The sequence below is a fragment of the Mustela nivalis genome (assembly GCF_964662115.1).
Source record: "Mustela nivalis genome assembly, chromosome: 10".
Lineage (NCBI taxonomy): Eukaryota > Metazoa > Chordata > Mammalia > Carnivora > Mustelidae > Mustela > Mustela nivalis.
The window spans coordinates 16,787,838-16,804,395 of NC_139029.1; the positions used below are offsets into that span (position 1 = coordinate 16,787,838).

The window sequence follows — 16,558 nt, forward strand, 5'->3', positions numbered from 1 at the left end:
CGCTGGCTTCAAGGGCCTCTTGGGGGCGACGTGCTGGCACGCCGGGGTCTTAGGACAGTTTCTGTGGGTCTTCCCGGCACCTCTGAAGTTACAAGTAGAGTGGTGCTACAGGACCAACTGTGTGCTAGGCGCAGCAGCGCTGGCTAGCTCCTCCTGGGAGGAAATGAGGGGCTGGGAGAGTAAGTGATCCGCACACAGTAGGTCTATTGTGTGGAAGAGAGAGAAGTGAGTGAGGCACGCCAGGATTCCCCTCTACAGTGTGGCTCAGTCTGCAGACTGGGAGCCTACCCACCGCCTAGACTCTCCTTCCCCAAAGCCTTGGAGAGACAGGACTGAGGCTGGGAGGGGGTACAAGGAACGTCCCAGTGGGTGACCACAGGCCTCCTTCGCTGCTCCATCTGATCTTCAGGAGTGCCAGGCTCCAGACTGCCTGGAGCGCTGAAAGAGTTAACCAGGAACGCCTCCCCGCTGTGGTTTTGTGGTCGAAACCATGATTGCCAGGAGCAAATTTTTGTCGTGCACAAGGTGTGTTATTAAAAGTCGGAGTTACGCTGCTGGTGAATGAAAAGTTAAAAGCCCTCATTAAGCTCCGCCTGTAAAACAGGCGGACTGGGGCTGAGACAACCCTAACGGCGAAGACTTGGGGTGCAGGACACTGCTGAGGTTCCTGCCACTGCACTGGCTGCTCTGGCCAGTGAAGTCCTGGTCAGGTACCTGGAGCCACACAGAGTTTGGGTGGGGGAGCGCGTTGTGATCAACACAGGGGAAGGCAAGCCGGAGGAAAGGCAACGGTCTGAAACACAAATACCATATACTGGAAGCTTTTCCTTTGGTTGAAAAAAATAACCAAGCATTGATTGACAGCTGACTCAGTGTGCAATGCTTCATAAATACGTTATCTCCTTTAACCTTCCCGAAGATCCAGTGAGGATGGGAGTATAAATTCAGTTTTGTCAAGGAGGGCTCTGAGACTTGCCCCAGGCTTGCTCACGATCTCAGGAAAGAACTGAGATCTTAACTGGGTCTTAACCGAGGAGCTAAAAGGATGCTCTACACCAATATGTCATCCTACCTCCTATCTGTACAGATATTGAAAAAAGATGAGATATGCCAACTGTTAACAGTTATCTGAGTAGAGGAAAGCAGGTGAATCTAGCTCTGCTTCCAGTTTTTCTCTCTGTTTTACATTTTATTTATTTATTGTGTTTCCATACCTATGTTACTTTTGAAATGGGGAGGGTGAGGAGAAGGAGTTACTATTTTTCAAAGAGAGAATTATTGGTTCATCTAAAAATGGTGTTCTCAAAATGTGGTTCCTGGACCAACAGCATCATCTTCAGCACCTGGGAACTTGTTAGAAATGCAAATTCTCAGCCTCACCCTAGACCTACTGAATCAGAAATTTTGGGGGTGGGGCTCAGCAATATGTGTTTTAACAGGCCCTCCAGGCGATTCTGATGCATGTTCAAGTTTAAGAACCATTGGCCTAGAAGACCTGGCAGAGGATTGGGAAGCAGGAGGTTCCCAGATCCTCTTCTGACCTGCCACGTAGTTGCTGGGTCAGCAGGCTGAGAGTTTTGCTTGGGGGGTCACCCTTGTGTTTGAGCCTAGCTCTGCCACATGTGAACCAGGTGACTTTTGGATAAGCTCCTTAACCTCTCAAGGTGTCAATGCTGTGTGTAAATTGCAGCTAATACCTACCCCCCCCCCTGCCCCGGGCAAATATGAGAATGAAGAGGCATGATGCTTTTATTTATTTATTTTTAAATATTTATTTGAGGGGGAGAGATAGCAAGAGAGAGAGCATGAGGAGTTGGGAGGGGCAGAGGGAGAGGAAGAAGCAGACTCTCTGCTGAGCAAGGAGCCTTACTGCTTGGGCGCCCCTCCCCCACAATGTGGGGCTAATCCCAGGACCCTGAGATCTTGACTTGAGCCTAAGGTAGACACCTAACCGACTGAGCCCCAGGCTGCCTTAGGCTGCTGTTTTTAAATAACAGTTCCCTTCCCTTCTTCCCCTGTCTTCCTTACCCTCTCAAGAGCTCAGCATTTGCGAACTGGAGCATCATAATCCTGGCTAGCTGTCTCCCTCCATTCCTTTCATCTTCTAAAATGTCAGAGCAACTGACCTAGTGAATGTCCTGAAGGGAAATTATCTCAGCAATGTTTGGTGTTATTTCCCTGGTGGGTGGAGCACCTGGGTGGCAAGAATTGGAAACTCTCGAGGGCAGGGACAGCATGGTATTTACATTTCTGTCCTAGTACCCAGCACAGGGCCTATTATAGAGTAATCCTCAGTGAATGTTTGTTGAATGAATCAGTGAGTGAATGAATGAAGGGATGTGGCACCCCGGGTTTACAGATGGATTTCAATTTCTTTCACATCTCACTTGAAAGAGGGGGGAAAAAAAACATACAGGAAACTTGGACAGGAAACCAAAAGAAGAGCAGAGCATGAAAGAAGAATTCCCATAGAGAACAGAGTTTTTCAAAGAGGAGAAAGTGAGTTTCTGGTATAATTAGAAAATGGCACATAATTAATTTACATGCAACTAGAAGTGTTGGCTAGGGCCTGACTGCACTCACCCTGCCCACCCAAAGCCAGATGATGAATGTTTGCCCCTCTTATCTGGGAATCTCCTAGCTTCAGGTCTCCTGCTGCTGCTAGGAAAAGCTTCTCCCACCCATTTACAGGTGGGAGAAGGTGAGGCTGTGAGTTGTCATGCAATTTGCTGGGGGCTACCCTCCAACTTGAGTTTTAGTAATAATAATAATAATAATAATAATTCACATTATCACGGGCTGATTACTTGCATTATCTCATTGCATTTTCCAACAGTAATACCTCACAAAGCTGTAAAGATGGAGTGAAACAATGACTAGATATTGTTGGGCCAGCACCCGGTACTTGGTAAGCCCTCAAGTGAATAGCATCTCTTGTAAGAATTCTGTGAGTTTAGTACTCCCGTCTTTCCCTCTTTTACAGGGAAGAAAGTCAGGGCACAGAGAGGTCAAGTTGCATAAAGTCACACAGCTCGTAACAAGCAGAGCTGAAACTGGAACCAGGTCTGTGAAGCTCTGGGGCCTACCAGGTAGCCAGGAGCTCCCACTACCTCATTCAAAGTGGAGGTGCTACAGAGCCAGGACCTAGAATGGACTCCACCATGTTTCCGCTGAGGCCCCCAAAGGGCCCCCAGCCTGCGATTAAGCACATTTCACAACCTGGGCATCCAGAAACCAGATGGGTCACTGGCAAGCACGAGAACCCCGGAGCGCTCCCGTCATGCCTAGGGAACACCTTGCATGGGGCTGACTGAAAAATGATTCTTCCGGGAGCGGCTGTGGCAGGGCCTCCCTGTGGGTAATTAGTGAGTGTGATTGATCACTGCTGAGGAGGCTGGGTGGCTCATGACAGGGTACGGCAAGTTATTGGGTGTATCTGGGTGTCAACACCCAGTTCGGGTGGCCCCTGGAACTCTTCCTCCTCAGGCTGGAGGGAAATGAGACCCAGCTCACTAGATCTGCCCTGTGCCAGGCACTTTGTTTGGCGGGACTTGAGCCGCCCCCCCACCCAACCCCTCATTGGTGAGTTTCCTTCCCCCTTCAGCAACATTGAGGAAGAGTCCTTCCTTTTACATCTCTGAATTTTTGACATGCCTTTGGGATAGAGCAGTGATTCAACTTGGTACCAGATAGGAAGCTAAAAGACTCAAATCTCAGTCCTGCTCTATGTTGTGTCCTTAGGCAAAGTCACACCTTCTCTGAGAAACAAGAGTTTGAAAGTCCCTTTGCACCCTACATGGAACCCAAAAGTCCTCAAATGATGGATGAGACACATTTACTTAGTCTCACTGGGAGTTTCAAGTGGCGCTCAGCCAGAAAGCTGTGGGCATCGAGAGTCCAACAGGACTTGGGATGAAATCCACTTCACCACCCTGGGCTTCCTCCATGCTGGTGCCCAGAATGATACATGGTAGAGTCAGGAGGCCTAGAGTCTGGCTGGGTGTGGAACAGCTGGTACCACACCCCTCCCGTGCTGTGGGCCCAGAGTGAGCTGCTGGAGCAAGGCCCCACCCACATGAGAGCCCCTGCATAGGCGGTTTGCACATCCCCACAGTCTTGAGACAGAAGTCTCAGGAAGGGAGGCTTATCAGCTCCATGTTCCAGCTCCTCTCTCATGATCTTGGATTTAACTCTCTCCCAAATAGAGGAGAAACTGGGCCAGGGAGGTTCTGAGGGCACAGTCTCGAGAAGGTTCTTGATGCTAGAAACCAGAGACCTTTGTTCTAAGCTTGATGTCATGCATGAGATAGTCGCTGGTTGGCCTTAGGCAAGCCAGTGGCCCTCTCTGTGGCTCAATTTTTCCTGCTATCACATGGGGGAGAGTCATACGTCCCCTCCCTACTTTACAGGGGCGTTGCAGGATCAGAGGTGATGACAAACGTATGAGAAGCATGCTGAAAAATACAACACGCCATGCAAATGTGAGGGATTATCAAATCTCTGACTTGAGTTTCCTCCTTAGGGGGCTGGCCTTCCTCGAAACAAGGCAATGTAGCAAAAACCCTGGCACACAGTAGGTAGGCAAGCTCTGGGAGCTGTCCCAGGCTTATGCTTTGGATCCTGCTGCTCCTCACCTCTGGAAGATCCAAAGTCCTCCCCACCTGCCTCCCCGCTCTCTTTCCCCCTGCAGTCCTCTTCTTGACCACGCCCCGTTACTCCCCAAAGTTCAGGCAGGTCAGGCTTCTGCTTCCTTTTCTTCATAGCTTTCTTCACCTATCTGACCTTAGCTGTTTGTTTGTTTTTGTGGTCACGTCCGTCTTGCTATTATTAAAAATGCAAACAGCATGACATTGGGGCTGACCTTCTTGTCTTGTTGGCCCAGCACAAGGCCTGGCATGTAGTAGTTACTTGATAAATAGTTGTTAAAATGAGGGAGGGATGCCACCCCTATTTATTGGGTTTTTCTTGTCTTCTACTTCCCTTTTTGAAACCTAGTGGTTAGTGGAAAAGTGATTAGTTGTGGAGTTAGATACCAGGAAGCCTGACTTTGTAACTCACTTGGCCAGTCACCTAGAACAGGTCCCTGTACATCTCTGCTGTCTATTTCCTGGTCTGTAAAGTAGAGATAATAACACATGATGTACGTGGGGAGGCCCTGCGAGATAATGAATGTGAAAGTCAAGGCAAGGGGTTATTACACTGTCTCTTTTTTGTTTTTGACATAGAACTTTGTTCACAGCCCGGAGGCTTAGGGAGGATGTTAATTTAAGAACCTCGGGCAGAGTCTCCCCTTGACTGTCATTTGGGGCTTCTGAGATGATGGTGGTCATGATGATGGTGATGATGATGGCTATTATTTACTGAGTGATTATTCTCTGGCAGGCTCAAGGCTAAGCACATTTCCTACGTTAATGTACTTAATTCTTCTAACAGCCCATGAGATTAGCCCCACTCTAAAGTAGCCAGCCCTGGTGACTCCATCACCTGACTGCATTTTAATTTTCTTCACAGCACTTATCACTGACTAAAATTAACTCATTTACCTCCTTGTTTATGGTCTGTCTTCCCCAATTAAACTGTAAGTTCCATGGGAGCAGAGCCTTATCTGTCTTGTTCTTGGCTGATTCCCCAGGGCCTAGAAGAGTTCTTGACTGGGCACAGAGAAGACATTCAATAGACCCATTTAACAGATGAGGAAATAGCTAAGTCCTCTTGCTATCCCTTCCTCCCCCATTTCTCTTCCTCCTTCTAGTAGCAACTGAGGAGTTCTGCCTTGGACAGGGGCATCAACAGACAGTTTGTGGAGGCCCTTGGGAAGAAGTCTCTTGGCCTCCCCTCTTTGTTCTGGCTTTGTCACCCCTAAGAAGGGCTCAGTCCTTAGAACTCTTCACATCTCTCACCCACCAGGCCCTCAATCCTCAATTCCAGCATTAAGAGAACAGGGTAGCAGAAGTTCTTGGATTTCTTTAGCACACAAGAGCATGCTAATCTTATCCGTAGTCAAGACTTTCTGGAAGCCAAATGCTTAGCCTTGGAACATGAAGTTGATCAGTAGCATGAGCAGGCATGGGGACCAGGATGCTGGGGCTCCCAGCTCCTGGCCAGAAACCTCCATCCTCTTACTTTCTTACTCAGTCCCTCCTGCCTTGTGTGGATGGAAAATCTCTCTCTGTCATTGAACCATTGGTTCAATGTAGTCTAAAGGAGGGGAATTTCCAGAATAAGAAAGGCATCCTGAAAGGAGACTAGCATCGGGGTGGGGGTGGGGGGGATGTCTTTGAGTCCAACCGGTCCAGGTTTAGGCTGAGTTTCCACTACCTACCAGCTGAGTGATCTTGAGCAGGTGATATTACCTGTTCTAGTCTCAATTTCCCCAAGACCTATCTCTCAGGGCTATGGCCCAGAGATAAGATAGTACAGAAAAACAGTTGGCTCTATGTCTGCCTATGGTAAACACAGCAGGTCCAATAGCCACTATGTAGCTGGGACTCAACTCAGGGATCCCAGCAGGATGGATTGGAGACCCTCATCAGCCAGAAAAACCTCCCAGATGAACAGTAAACTCTGACCTTTTCTTCCTGATGGAACCTCATCATTGTCTTCCAACTTTAATTTTTAAATAGGGTAAGAGATAACTAATAGCTCATCAAAGCTGATAACAGACATTCCAGCAGAAGTCAGCAGACTTCAGCACTAGGCCCTGATCTACCACTGACTTGTGGGGTGACCATGTCTGAAACCACTGCACAGTCCCTTGATGTCTGGCTCCAAGCTGGGTCCAGAGACCAAAATGGCTTTTGTGTATGAAGTACTTATTACTTGGCAGGGTCGGTTCTAATTTCTCATGTGGTGATGCCCCCAGTCCTCATAATCTCATAATCCTACATGTTGGATACTTTTATGAGACTCATTTTACAAATGAGGAATAGTGCTTCGCACTGGGGATCCCAGCTGACACGGTGGGGTTGGGGGAGGAGTCCACCACCTTTCCTTGCTTCTCCCATGACACCTTGGTTGGGGAGTTTCCTTTAGCCTGGGGCTGGGGCCAGCTACCCTGGGTCTGCTCTGTAAGTTCTTCTATTCCTGGGCCCAGGAGGCAGGGAGGAAGGGCCTCCTTCTTACTTCTCCGTCTTAATGCCCCTGATTTATTGCAGCAGAAACTCGGGGTGTGCCTCCCTTTCTGCACCTCTGAAGCAGGAAGGTTTCTATCATTTCTCTTTCCTGTGTGACAGCTCTCTCTCCCTCCCTCCCAGATACAGTGCTCCGCACCCTGGGACCCAGGGAGATGGGGACAGGGGTGGGGCAGTGCTCTGGGCCCTGGGTGAAGCCCCTGGCAGAGCCATCGCCCACCCGCATCCTGCCTGGCTGTGGTCTGGTTGCTGTTCCCACTCTCTGTCTGGGAATGTAGGCCCAAGCTGCAGGCCAGCATGGGGACACTTCCTTGCTCACCCACAACTCTGCCACGGTGCCTGAAATGTCACCCTTTCTTGCATTATGGTAAAATAGTGCGGCTCAGTGGAAAGCTCACAGCTTTGGTACTAGACAAGCCTGGGCTTAAATCCTTGTTGTGCTGTGGACCAACTGGGTGATCTTGGGCATTTTCTTACCCTCTCCAAGTCTCAGGCTCTCTCATTTGTAAAACAAAGCCAATGATCCTTATGTCCTAGTGTTCTAGAAGGAGCAGAGTTTAGGGATGGAGAGCATTCTAACATATTCTGGTAAATGTCAGGTGACATTGTTCCTGTGTCCCTAACATGAGAGAGTCTAAGAGGCTCATTTCAGACAGGGGGCATCAGGCCATGAAGCGCCCATTTCATCACTGGGGTTCTCTTGTCCCCGTCTAGCCACTCCCATCTTCTCGGATGCCACCCCCCATCATACACTCTTCACTCTAAAGTGAACACACTGGAACTTTCCCACCTCTGGCCTTTGCTCACCATGAAGAGCACATTTTACAGCAGTGGTTCTCAAAGGGTGGTCCCCAGACTACCAGCATCAGTGGCACCATACCGGGGAGCTTGTTAGAAATGCAAATTCCAGCTACCCCAGACTTATCAAATCAGAAATGCCAGGGGTGGAGCCCAGAAATCTGTTTTTAAAAACCAGCCTTCCACGTCATTGTGATGCCCTTTAGGGTTTAAGAACCTTATCCCCAGTCACAGCCCCATTCTGCTGGAGCTTGAGTGCCCTGGGGGCTACTCACGAACTAGGACCTTGAGCGAGCCCCCTAACTTCTGTGAGCTTCGGCTTCCTTGTCTATAAAATAGGGACAAGAAGAGCACACCCGCCTTACTTGGTTGTTGTGAGAATTCATGGAAAGTGTTTAGCTCAGCACCTAAAACATGGCTGATGCTTATAAAGGTTAGGTATGACTTTTAATAATAACGTCATCATTATTCTGCATCATGTCGCTATCCTGATGCCCCCACTTCACGTGTCTGCATGATATAATTCCCAGTGCCGAGGGCCCTCAAGTAAAATGTCTTTTTCCTCTGAAGACCCTCTCCTTGATCTCTTTCCTTTGAGCCCATGTGGCTTGACTCTTAGGCCACCTCCCTGGTATGTATCTGAGTTTTCAGCACAGAGCTGGGTTCTGCCTCATCCGGTGCCCTACAGCATCCCCTTCCCTTCCCCCACAAATTCCTGGCATCTGGGCAGCTGCCCGGGCCCTCCACAGTCCATGTTGGTCTGAAATGCCACTTCCCAAGACCAGGTTCTGCCCACCAGCTTCCTCACCACACTCCCTAACTTGCAACGATGGCCAGCCTTCTGTGTCTTTCACGGTCTGGAGAGGAACTTCTCACACTGGATTATCTAGAAACTTTGTTCTTTGCAGCTTGTCATGATTTCCTATCCTCCTTATGCTAAATCACCTTGAAGAAGTATCTACACAGAAGCATTTTATTGAATCCTCTGCGAAGCTTTGCAAGGTTGGGATTAGGGTCTTGGTGTCCTAGATGAGGGGACTCAGGCCTCAGGTCGACAGCCACAGGTCATGGCCACATTTGTTATAGACCGAAAACATCTAGCTCCCAACTTCGGGTATGTTCTACCGCCCCAAGCTGTCCAAATGGGGCAGAAGAAGGGTCAAGTTGGCAAGACTGGTAACTCTTTGAATTCCTGGGCATTGGCTGGAGGCTGACCTTCCATGGACCTTCCTCTGGGACAGCCGAAATCTGACCTTCCCTGCTTGCCTTCCAGCTTCAGGTCTGTGCGACTGCTGAAGAACGACCCAGTCAACTTCCAGAAGTTCCCTTACACGAGTGAGGATGAGGCCTGGAAGACCTACCTGGAAAACCCACTGACAGCCGCCACGAAGGCCATGATGAGAGTCAACGGCGATGATGACAGCGTTGCGGCCCTGAGCTTCCTCTATGACTACTACATGGTACATTCTCGCCCACTGTGTTTTCCCCCTGACTGAACACACACCCTTGCTCTCAGGCCTCCTGGCCCGACAGCCCACCCCTGGCCCCACACCATGCTTTTTCTCTCCTCTGGGTCTTCCCACAGGCTGTTCCCTCGGCCTGACCCCCTCCCCTTTCCCCTGACTTGACCTTCCTCTCCGCTCTGGATCTCAGTTTCAAGGTCACCCCATTCCTTCACTGAGAAGAGGGAAGACTTAAGTTTCCCATTCTGTTTCTCTGGGGACCCTCAGCAACTCCCATCATTGTCCTTGACTCTGTCTTTTTTTTTTTTTTTTTTAAGATTTTATTTATTTATTTGACAGACGGAGATCACAAGTAGGCAGAGAGACAGACAGAGAGAGAGAGGGAAGCAGACACCCTGCCCAGCAGAGAGCCCGATGCGGGACTCGATCCCAGGACCCTGAGATCATGACCTGAGCCGAAGGCAGCGGCTTTAACCCACCCAGCCACCCAGGCGCCCCTTGACTCTGTCTTTAGAAAGTTGCTGACCATGCATTTTTTCCTTCATGTCCCCCAAGACTGAGCTCTTGGAGGACAGGAAGCACGTGGTGATCGTTACTCAGTCCTCAGCACCCCATCTGGCTTGCCACACGCGCAGCACCCAGTGTGTATTGATGGAAGGGCTCAATGCCTCGGCCACGCACAGCCCCTCACAGCGGCACGCCCAGCCTGCCTTCTTTCTGTCCCTGTCCCTTAGATTATCCCAGTTGCCCTGTCATCTCCACCCCACCACCTAGAACATGCCTTCTGCTCCCGACTTCTTTCCTTTTCTTCCCAAGGTCACTTCCCTTTGGAAGCTGGGCTGCCACATCACCTGTCCCTCTCTGCAGTGTCTGATTTTCCTCCCTATCCTTGCTGCCATTCTACGTAACGTAACCCCTCCTGACAGACCATCATTATGGTTCTCTCATTGTTTCCAGGGCCTTGGCCTTGACTCTGGGAGACTGTCAGCACCTGAGAACAGGATTGAGGCCCTCCTCTATCTGAGCAGTGGGCAATCACAGGTGCATAACACAGTCCCAGAGCCCCTTTTCCTGTTCCTGTGCCAGACACTGCCCATGGATTCCAGCCTGCCTTCTCGCTGGGGCATAGGAGACTGAAGAATCTTTCTCAAGCTAGTACTCCAGGCAGCCCCTACCCATCCGTCTGAAATGTCCCATGATAGCAAACTTTCTCATTCTCCCTGGGCCCGGTGATTGCTCCAAGAGACTTTCCCAGATTTGAGAATGGGAAACATAAACAGCCAATTATTGAGATAGCTGGCTTTGAACTTGAAGATTTAAAGCCACCTTGTAAATAAGCCCTCAAATTTACTGACCCAAGAAATATTTTATCTACCTTACCCCAAGGGGGAACGCACCCTGTTCGTGTAAACTCACAGGCCAAGGATAGGAAGTGTGGTCTTGGATACGAGAAGGCCCCAAATTTTCTTTCTGGCTTTGGTTCTCACCCTGCTACCTTACTTCCTCTGCAGTAGACCAGCAGCGTGCTGATAGCATTTGGCCCAGGCCGATGGAAAAGAAATTTGAATTGACTATCTCAGACTGGAGATGTGGTGGGAGCCAGAATCCTTGGCCTGGATTTAACCCCCAGCCTGGGATTTACAGGTTGGACCATAATGTAAAATCCAGTACCATCTTCCTGGGCCATTCTAGAGCCAGAATGGTGGGGACAGGTTCTGGAGGTCATGGTTGTAGTGAAAACACCTGTCCCACCTCTCCGTTTCAAGAGGACTCTGGGTTCAGAACAGTGGGTAATAAGGACAGGGTCTCATGATATACAGAGAGCGCTGAGTTGGGAGTTTAAGACCTGACCTGGCCACAAACAGGCGATGTGGTTTTGGGTAATATTCTTCTAAACGTAACAGTGTTTAGTTTCTTCCTGAAAGCCAGGCTCTTTGCCAGGTGCCTTTCTGCATGCTCTCCCACGGGGAGTGAGTAAGAGCCTAGGCATTGGAGTCCCTAGGCTGGGTTAGAGACCTGGTTCTGGCTTTATTAGCCAGAGGTTGAAATGACCTGAGTGCTCTAAGATATGACAACATTATAATTATGAAATTCACATTTAGATAGAGTTCTCCATGTGCTAGGTGCGGCTAAGCATACACAGTGATCTCTGGAGTGGGTTTTACTGTTATTATCCTTATACAGATGAGAACAATGAAGCAGAGAGAGGTTAAGGGACTTGCCCCCCGGGTTACATAGCCACTATGTGGCATATCTGGGAATTGAACCAGGAAATCTGGATCTAGAGTCCATGCTCCTAACCACTGAGACAACAGAGCCTTTCCAGGCCTCAGTTTCCTCATCTATATAATGGAAATGACATTAGTAGCTATCACAGAGTGGTTAAATTAGAGGTTAAATTAGAGACTACACAGAAGGCACTTAATGCAGGGTCAAGTACACTAGAAGTACTAGACTGAAAAACAGCAAGCAAGGGTCACCTTGCTAGCTCAGTCTGTAGAAAATGCAACTCTTAATCTTGGGGTTATGTGTTTGAGCCCCACATTGGGTGTAGAAAGTACTTACAAATAAAATCTCAAAAATAAAAACCAGCAAGGGGCACCTGGGTAGCTCAGTCATTAAGCAGCCAACTCTTGATTTCAGTTCAGTTCATGATCTCAAAGTTGTGGAATCAAGCCACATGTCGGGTTCCTCACTCAGTGGGAAGTCTGCTAGAAATTCTGTCTCTCCCTCTCCTTCTGTCTCTCCATACCCCCCTCCCTTTCTCTCTCTCTCTCTCTCAAATAAATATATAAATCTTTAAAAACAAACAAACAAACAAACAGCGAGCATTATTTTTACTACTAAATCTCTAAATACCCTTGAAGTAAGTATTATCATCCCCCACTTGAAATATGAAGAAACTGAGTCTCAGAAAGGTAGAGTCATTCATTCAGAATGAATTCATAGTACTTTTAATTGGTAAAGTTAGAACTTAAGCCAGATCTGCCTGACTTCAAGTTCCTTGATGCCCAGCTGCCGATCTTAGGTTACTTCTCACTCTCTAACTTGGGACTCAGGTTGAATGATGGCTTGCCCACTCCAAAGACCGGCAGATTTTCCCCCGGTGACCAAGGCAGCTCCTCTGTCTGGCCTAGTCCACCGGACGGGGGTTATCTTGCCATGAATGTATAAATCCCTCTTTTCTCTCCACTCAGGGCCCCAAGGAGAAGCGGATCCTGTCCTCTAGCACTGGGGGCCGGAACGACCAAGGAAAGAGGTGAGGTTTGCCCAACCCCCCTCTCAGCCCTTTTCTCATGCTCCCCTCCACCTATGGGCTCTTAACCATCAGGCACAGAAGGCTCAGTGCCTAGGGCCCACCGGACTCTTAGGGCCCGTGGAAGTGTTAGAATTTATTTTAAAATCAGAAGAAAACAATGAATATAATCCAACCTGGATTACACCTATCTTTATGCCAGTGCAGTTGTAAAAGGTATTTTAAAATACTTTTTATGGAGGAAGGAGTCTGTGAAGGCGAGAGCCTAGGGCCCACCAAGTGATGATGAAACCCTGGTCCATGTGAGGCTCACACACACTCACAGGAAGCCTGCAGCCCCTGTGGGCTAGAGTTTACAGAAAACAAACTTCAAAGCCAAGGTCCAGGAATAAGCCCTGAAGACAGCTTTTCTATCCTAACTCCAAAACCCACCTCCCTGTGGAGGGAGACCTGGCGTGGGGGAGGGGCACCTGGATTCTGATACTTCTTTCCTGTGGCTCTCTTGGGCCTCTTCCCTGGTATCCTGAGCACCTCGGGGCACTGATGTTTCCCTCCTCTTAGAAGGCAGCCCAGGCCAGGCTTACTGCTAGTGCCTTCCGGAAAATCCAAGCTGCTAAGGCAGGCATTACCGCTCACACAGCCGGCTCAGGGCCCCTCCAGGATAGGAACCGTAGAGTTATGCATGGGCCTTTTCTGAAAGCCAATTTTTAAAAATGTTGTTAGCTTTTTTGATTACAAAAGTAATACCCGTTGGCTACAAAGTATTCAAACTCTATAGAAATGTAGAAAGTAAGAGTTTCCTGTAAGCCTACTCCCTGCCCACCTTAACAGTTTGGAGTGTATCCTTCTAGACCTTTTTCTCAACATATATTAACTGTACCGCGTTAACTGTAATATCCATGTCCCCTCCTCCCACACATACACACACACTGTGTAGATAACTTCCCAGTTGTTTTAAGGTGGGGACATTTGATTCTGGATAAGAAATAAATGACCTTTCAGTTTTTAAAATGACCAAGTACCATAAAAGATAAAGCAGATGTTTGTTCCCTTCTACCCTGACCCCTCCTCCCTGCTCATCCCTGCGACAAATTGGCTTATTACCGCGTCTTGCTTCATGCATGTTGGGAAGATCTAACGTTACGTGGGATTAAAGGTCAGTGGGTCTGCATGATGGTCACCCTCCCATCCAGATGAGGGTCCCCTCGCCCCTCAGAGAGAAGAGGTGCACTCACCCAGCCCTCCTCTCTCCCCAGGTACTACCATGGCATGGAATATGAGATGGACCTCGCTCCCCTTGAAAGCCCCACGCATCTCATGAAATTCCTGACAGAGAATGTGTCTGGAACCCCAGAGTACCCAGATGTGCTCAAGAAGAATAACCTGATGAGCTTGGAGGGGGCCGTGCCCACTCCGGGCAAGGCAGCTCCCCTCCCTGCTGGCCCCAGCAAGCTGGAAGCTGGCTCTGTGGACAGCTACCTGCTGCCCACCAGTGATATGTACGATAACAGCTCCCTCAACTCCTTGTTTGAGAGCATTCCTGGGGTGCCACCCACACAGCGCTGGCAGCCTGACAGCACCTTCAAAGATGACCCACAGGAGGTGAGGGCCCACCCCCGTACCCCTCACAGCATCCCTGGATATGTGCATGCCTGTGCAGAAGGAGAGAAGACAGTGAGGAGATCAGAGGTTTGGAATCCTGGGAATAAAAAGTCCTAGAGCCGAGGCAGGTCTGCCATGTACTGTTGTCCCAGTTGTACACTGCATAACCTGCACAGCTATATGGGACAGCTCTGGGATGAGGCTCCAGCAGCCCGAACGTGGCCATTTATTCTCTCTGAATTGTGTTTCTCTGCAGTCGCTGCTCTTCCCAGATATCCTGAAAACGTCCCCAGAACCCCCGTGTCCAGAGGACTATCCCAGCCCCAAGAGGTAACTCAGCCCCTCTGGAACCTTGGCCACTTGGACTGTAGGCAGAGGCTACAGACAGAGCCTCACACCATCCCCAGAGCAGGCATCGTCAGTGAATGAGAAGAGGGGAGTGAAAGCACGTGAAAGGAAAGAGGCAGATTTCCACGCTTCTTTCTTGGGCTGTGACAGGGAGCTCAGAGCCCTGTTAAAAAATTGAGGTTCTGTTGCCCTTCATCTCCCCTGAGGCTCTGTCTCCCCTCAGGGCTCTCTCCAGTTTCCATTATTTGTTATTCAGCAAGATTGTGGCTCAATGAAACCATTAAATAGAAACTCCAAAAATGAGGAGACTGAGGCCCAGGGAGGTAGAATGGTTTCCCGAAGTCCCACAGCAAATCCACAGCACACCCTCTGCCTCCTACCGCACTGCCTTCCGGGATCCTCCTGCCTGATTGCTCAAGCCTCACTGTCCTCCCCCTCTCCTCCCTGCAGTGACTTTGAATATACCCTGGGCTCCCCCAAAGCCATCCACATCAAATCAGGGGAGTCGCCAATGGCCTACCTCAACAAGGGCCAGTTCTACCCCATCACACTGCGGACCCCGGCAGGTGGCAAGGGCCTTGCCTTGTCCTCCAACAAAGTCAAGGTATCTTGTCCCCGGAGCAGCTTGGCTAGGATGGTTGGGCCGGCCTGGACTGACAAGGACCCTAGGGAGAAGGTGCCCCTGCCATGGAGTGGGGGACACAGAGGCGAAAGGGCAGGAGTGCTGCACCAGGGCCCTGGAGGGGACTGGGACTGCCTGGGCCTCTCCTGAGGCTGAGGGTCATGGTGGCCCCCCGTGCTTGCAGAGTGTGGTGATGGTGGTCTTCGACAATGAGAAGGTGCCTGTGGAGCAGCTGCGTTTCTGGAAGCATTGGCATTCCCGGCAACCCACTGCCAAGCAGCGTGTCATCGACGTAGGTGAGAGCCCACCCCCCCAGGCCCCCTTCCCATTCTCTTGTACTCTCCCTGTTTCTCTCTCTCTCTTCATTCTCTCTCTCTCTCTCTCTCTCTCTCTCACACACACACACACACACACACACACACACACACACACACACAGCCCAATCAGGCCTTTCTGGCCCTGCCCCCTTCCCCAGCCACCTGTGATCTCTGCAGGATTGAGTTCTCACCCCAGCTGCCTGCCTGGCCCCGGTCTGCAGGTCCTGCACTGAGGGGGGTTTGCAGGGATTTGCATCTGTGGGCTGGAAGCAGGGGCCTCTTTTCTGTTTGCTTTGGGGTAAACAGTGCCCTAGAGACCCCAGGAGTGTCTGATAAATAGACCCCTGGGAGGCTGGCCTTTGTGTCTCCCTGGGGGTCGGCCTTAGCCCATTGAGATGCAAATGTGTAAGACAACAGGAGCCCCATTGGGAAAGTTGGAAGGACCGTGCAAGGCAGTTCTGCTTTGGGAGCTGGGCCCCTGGGGTTCTGTCAGCTGGGAGGGGGCCCGGGGAAGAGACACAGGGAAGGGACTAGGGTGCTACCTTATCTCTGTCCTGGGCCCTGGGATGTGTGGGAGGCACCGCCCATCCTCCGGCCTCCAGGTTCTGACTCCATCACTCTTTTCTTGACTGTGTGACCTGTGTCACCTCCCCTTTCTGGGCCTCAGTTTCTCCAGCTGTCAAGTGGGATAGGGCCAGCTGCCCTTCCTGCATCCAGTGCTGTCTCTTCTGCCTTGAAGTCTCATGCGCTGGAGAACGGATCACTAGGGACACTCCCATGACTTGTCTGAGAGACCACACAGCCAGTGGGCAGGAGCCTGTGTCCGGGGCCAAAGCTGAGCTCCAGTCCTTGCTGTGCCTTTTTCTTGAAAGATGTGGGACCCTGGCCAAGTGACCAGACTTCTCTGAGCTTCATTTTCTTTCCACATTTAAACTGAGGATTCATTGTGTCCTTGTGAGGATTAAGTGAGGGCTTGCCATCCTTTTCAGTGAGTGGTGGCCATCCCACAGTTTGCTCACTGT

General features: G+C 50.1%; 1 protein-coding gene across 1 annotated transcript in view; it reads left to right on the forward strand.

Annotated features, from left to right (window-relative positions):
- GRHL3 (grainyhead like transcription factor 3) overlaps window positions 1-16,558 on the forward strand; it is a 34,450-nt gene that overhangs the window by 2,806 nt on the left and 15,086 nt on the right. Inside the window, exons 2-7 of the mRNA XM_082687678.1 lie at window positions 9,202-9,388; window positions 12,589-12,650; window positions 13,904-14,249; window positions 14,506-14,579; window positions 15,048-15,201; window positions 15,404-15,515. Coding sequence (XP_082543804.1) covers window positions 9,202-9,388; window positions 12,589-12,650; window positions 13,904-14,249; window positions 14,506-14,579; window positions 15,048-15,201; window positions 15,404-15,515 — 935 coding nt within the window. The remainder of the gene's footprint in view (window positions 1-9,201; window positions 9,389-12,588; window positions 12,651-13,903; window positions 14,250-14,505; window positions 14,580-15,047; window positions 15,202-15,403; window positions 15,516-16,558) is intronic.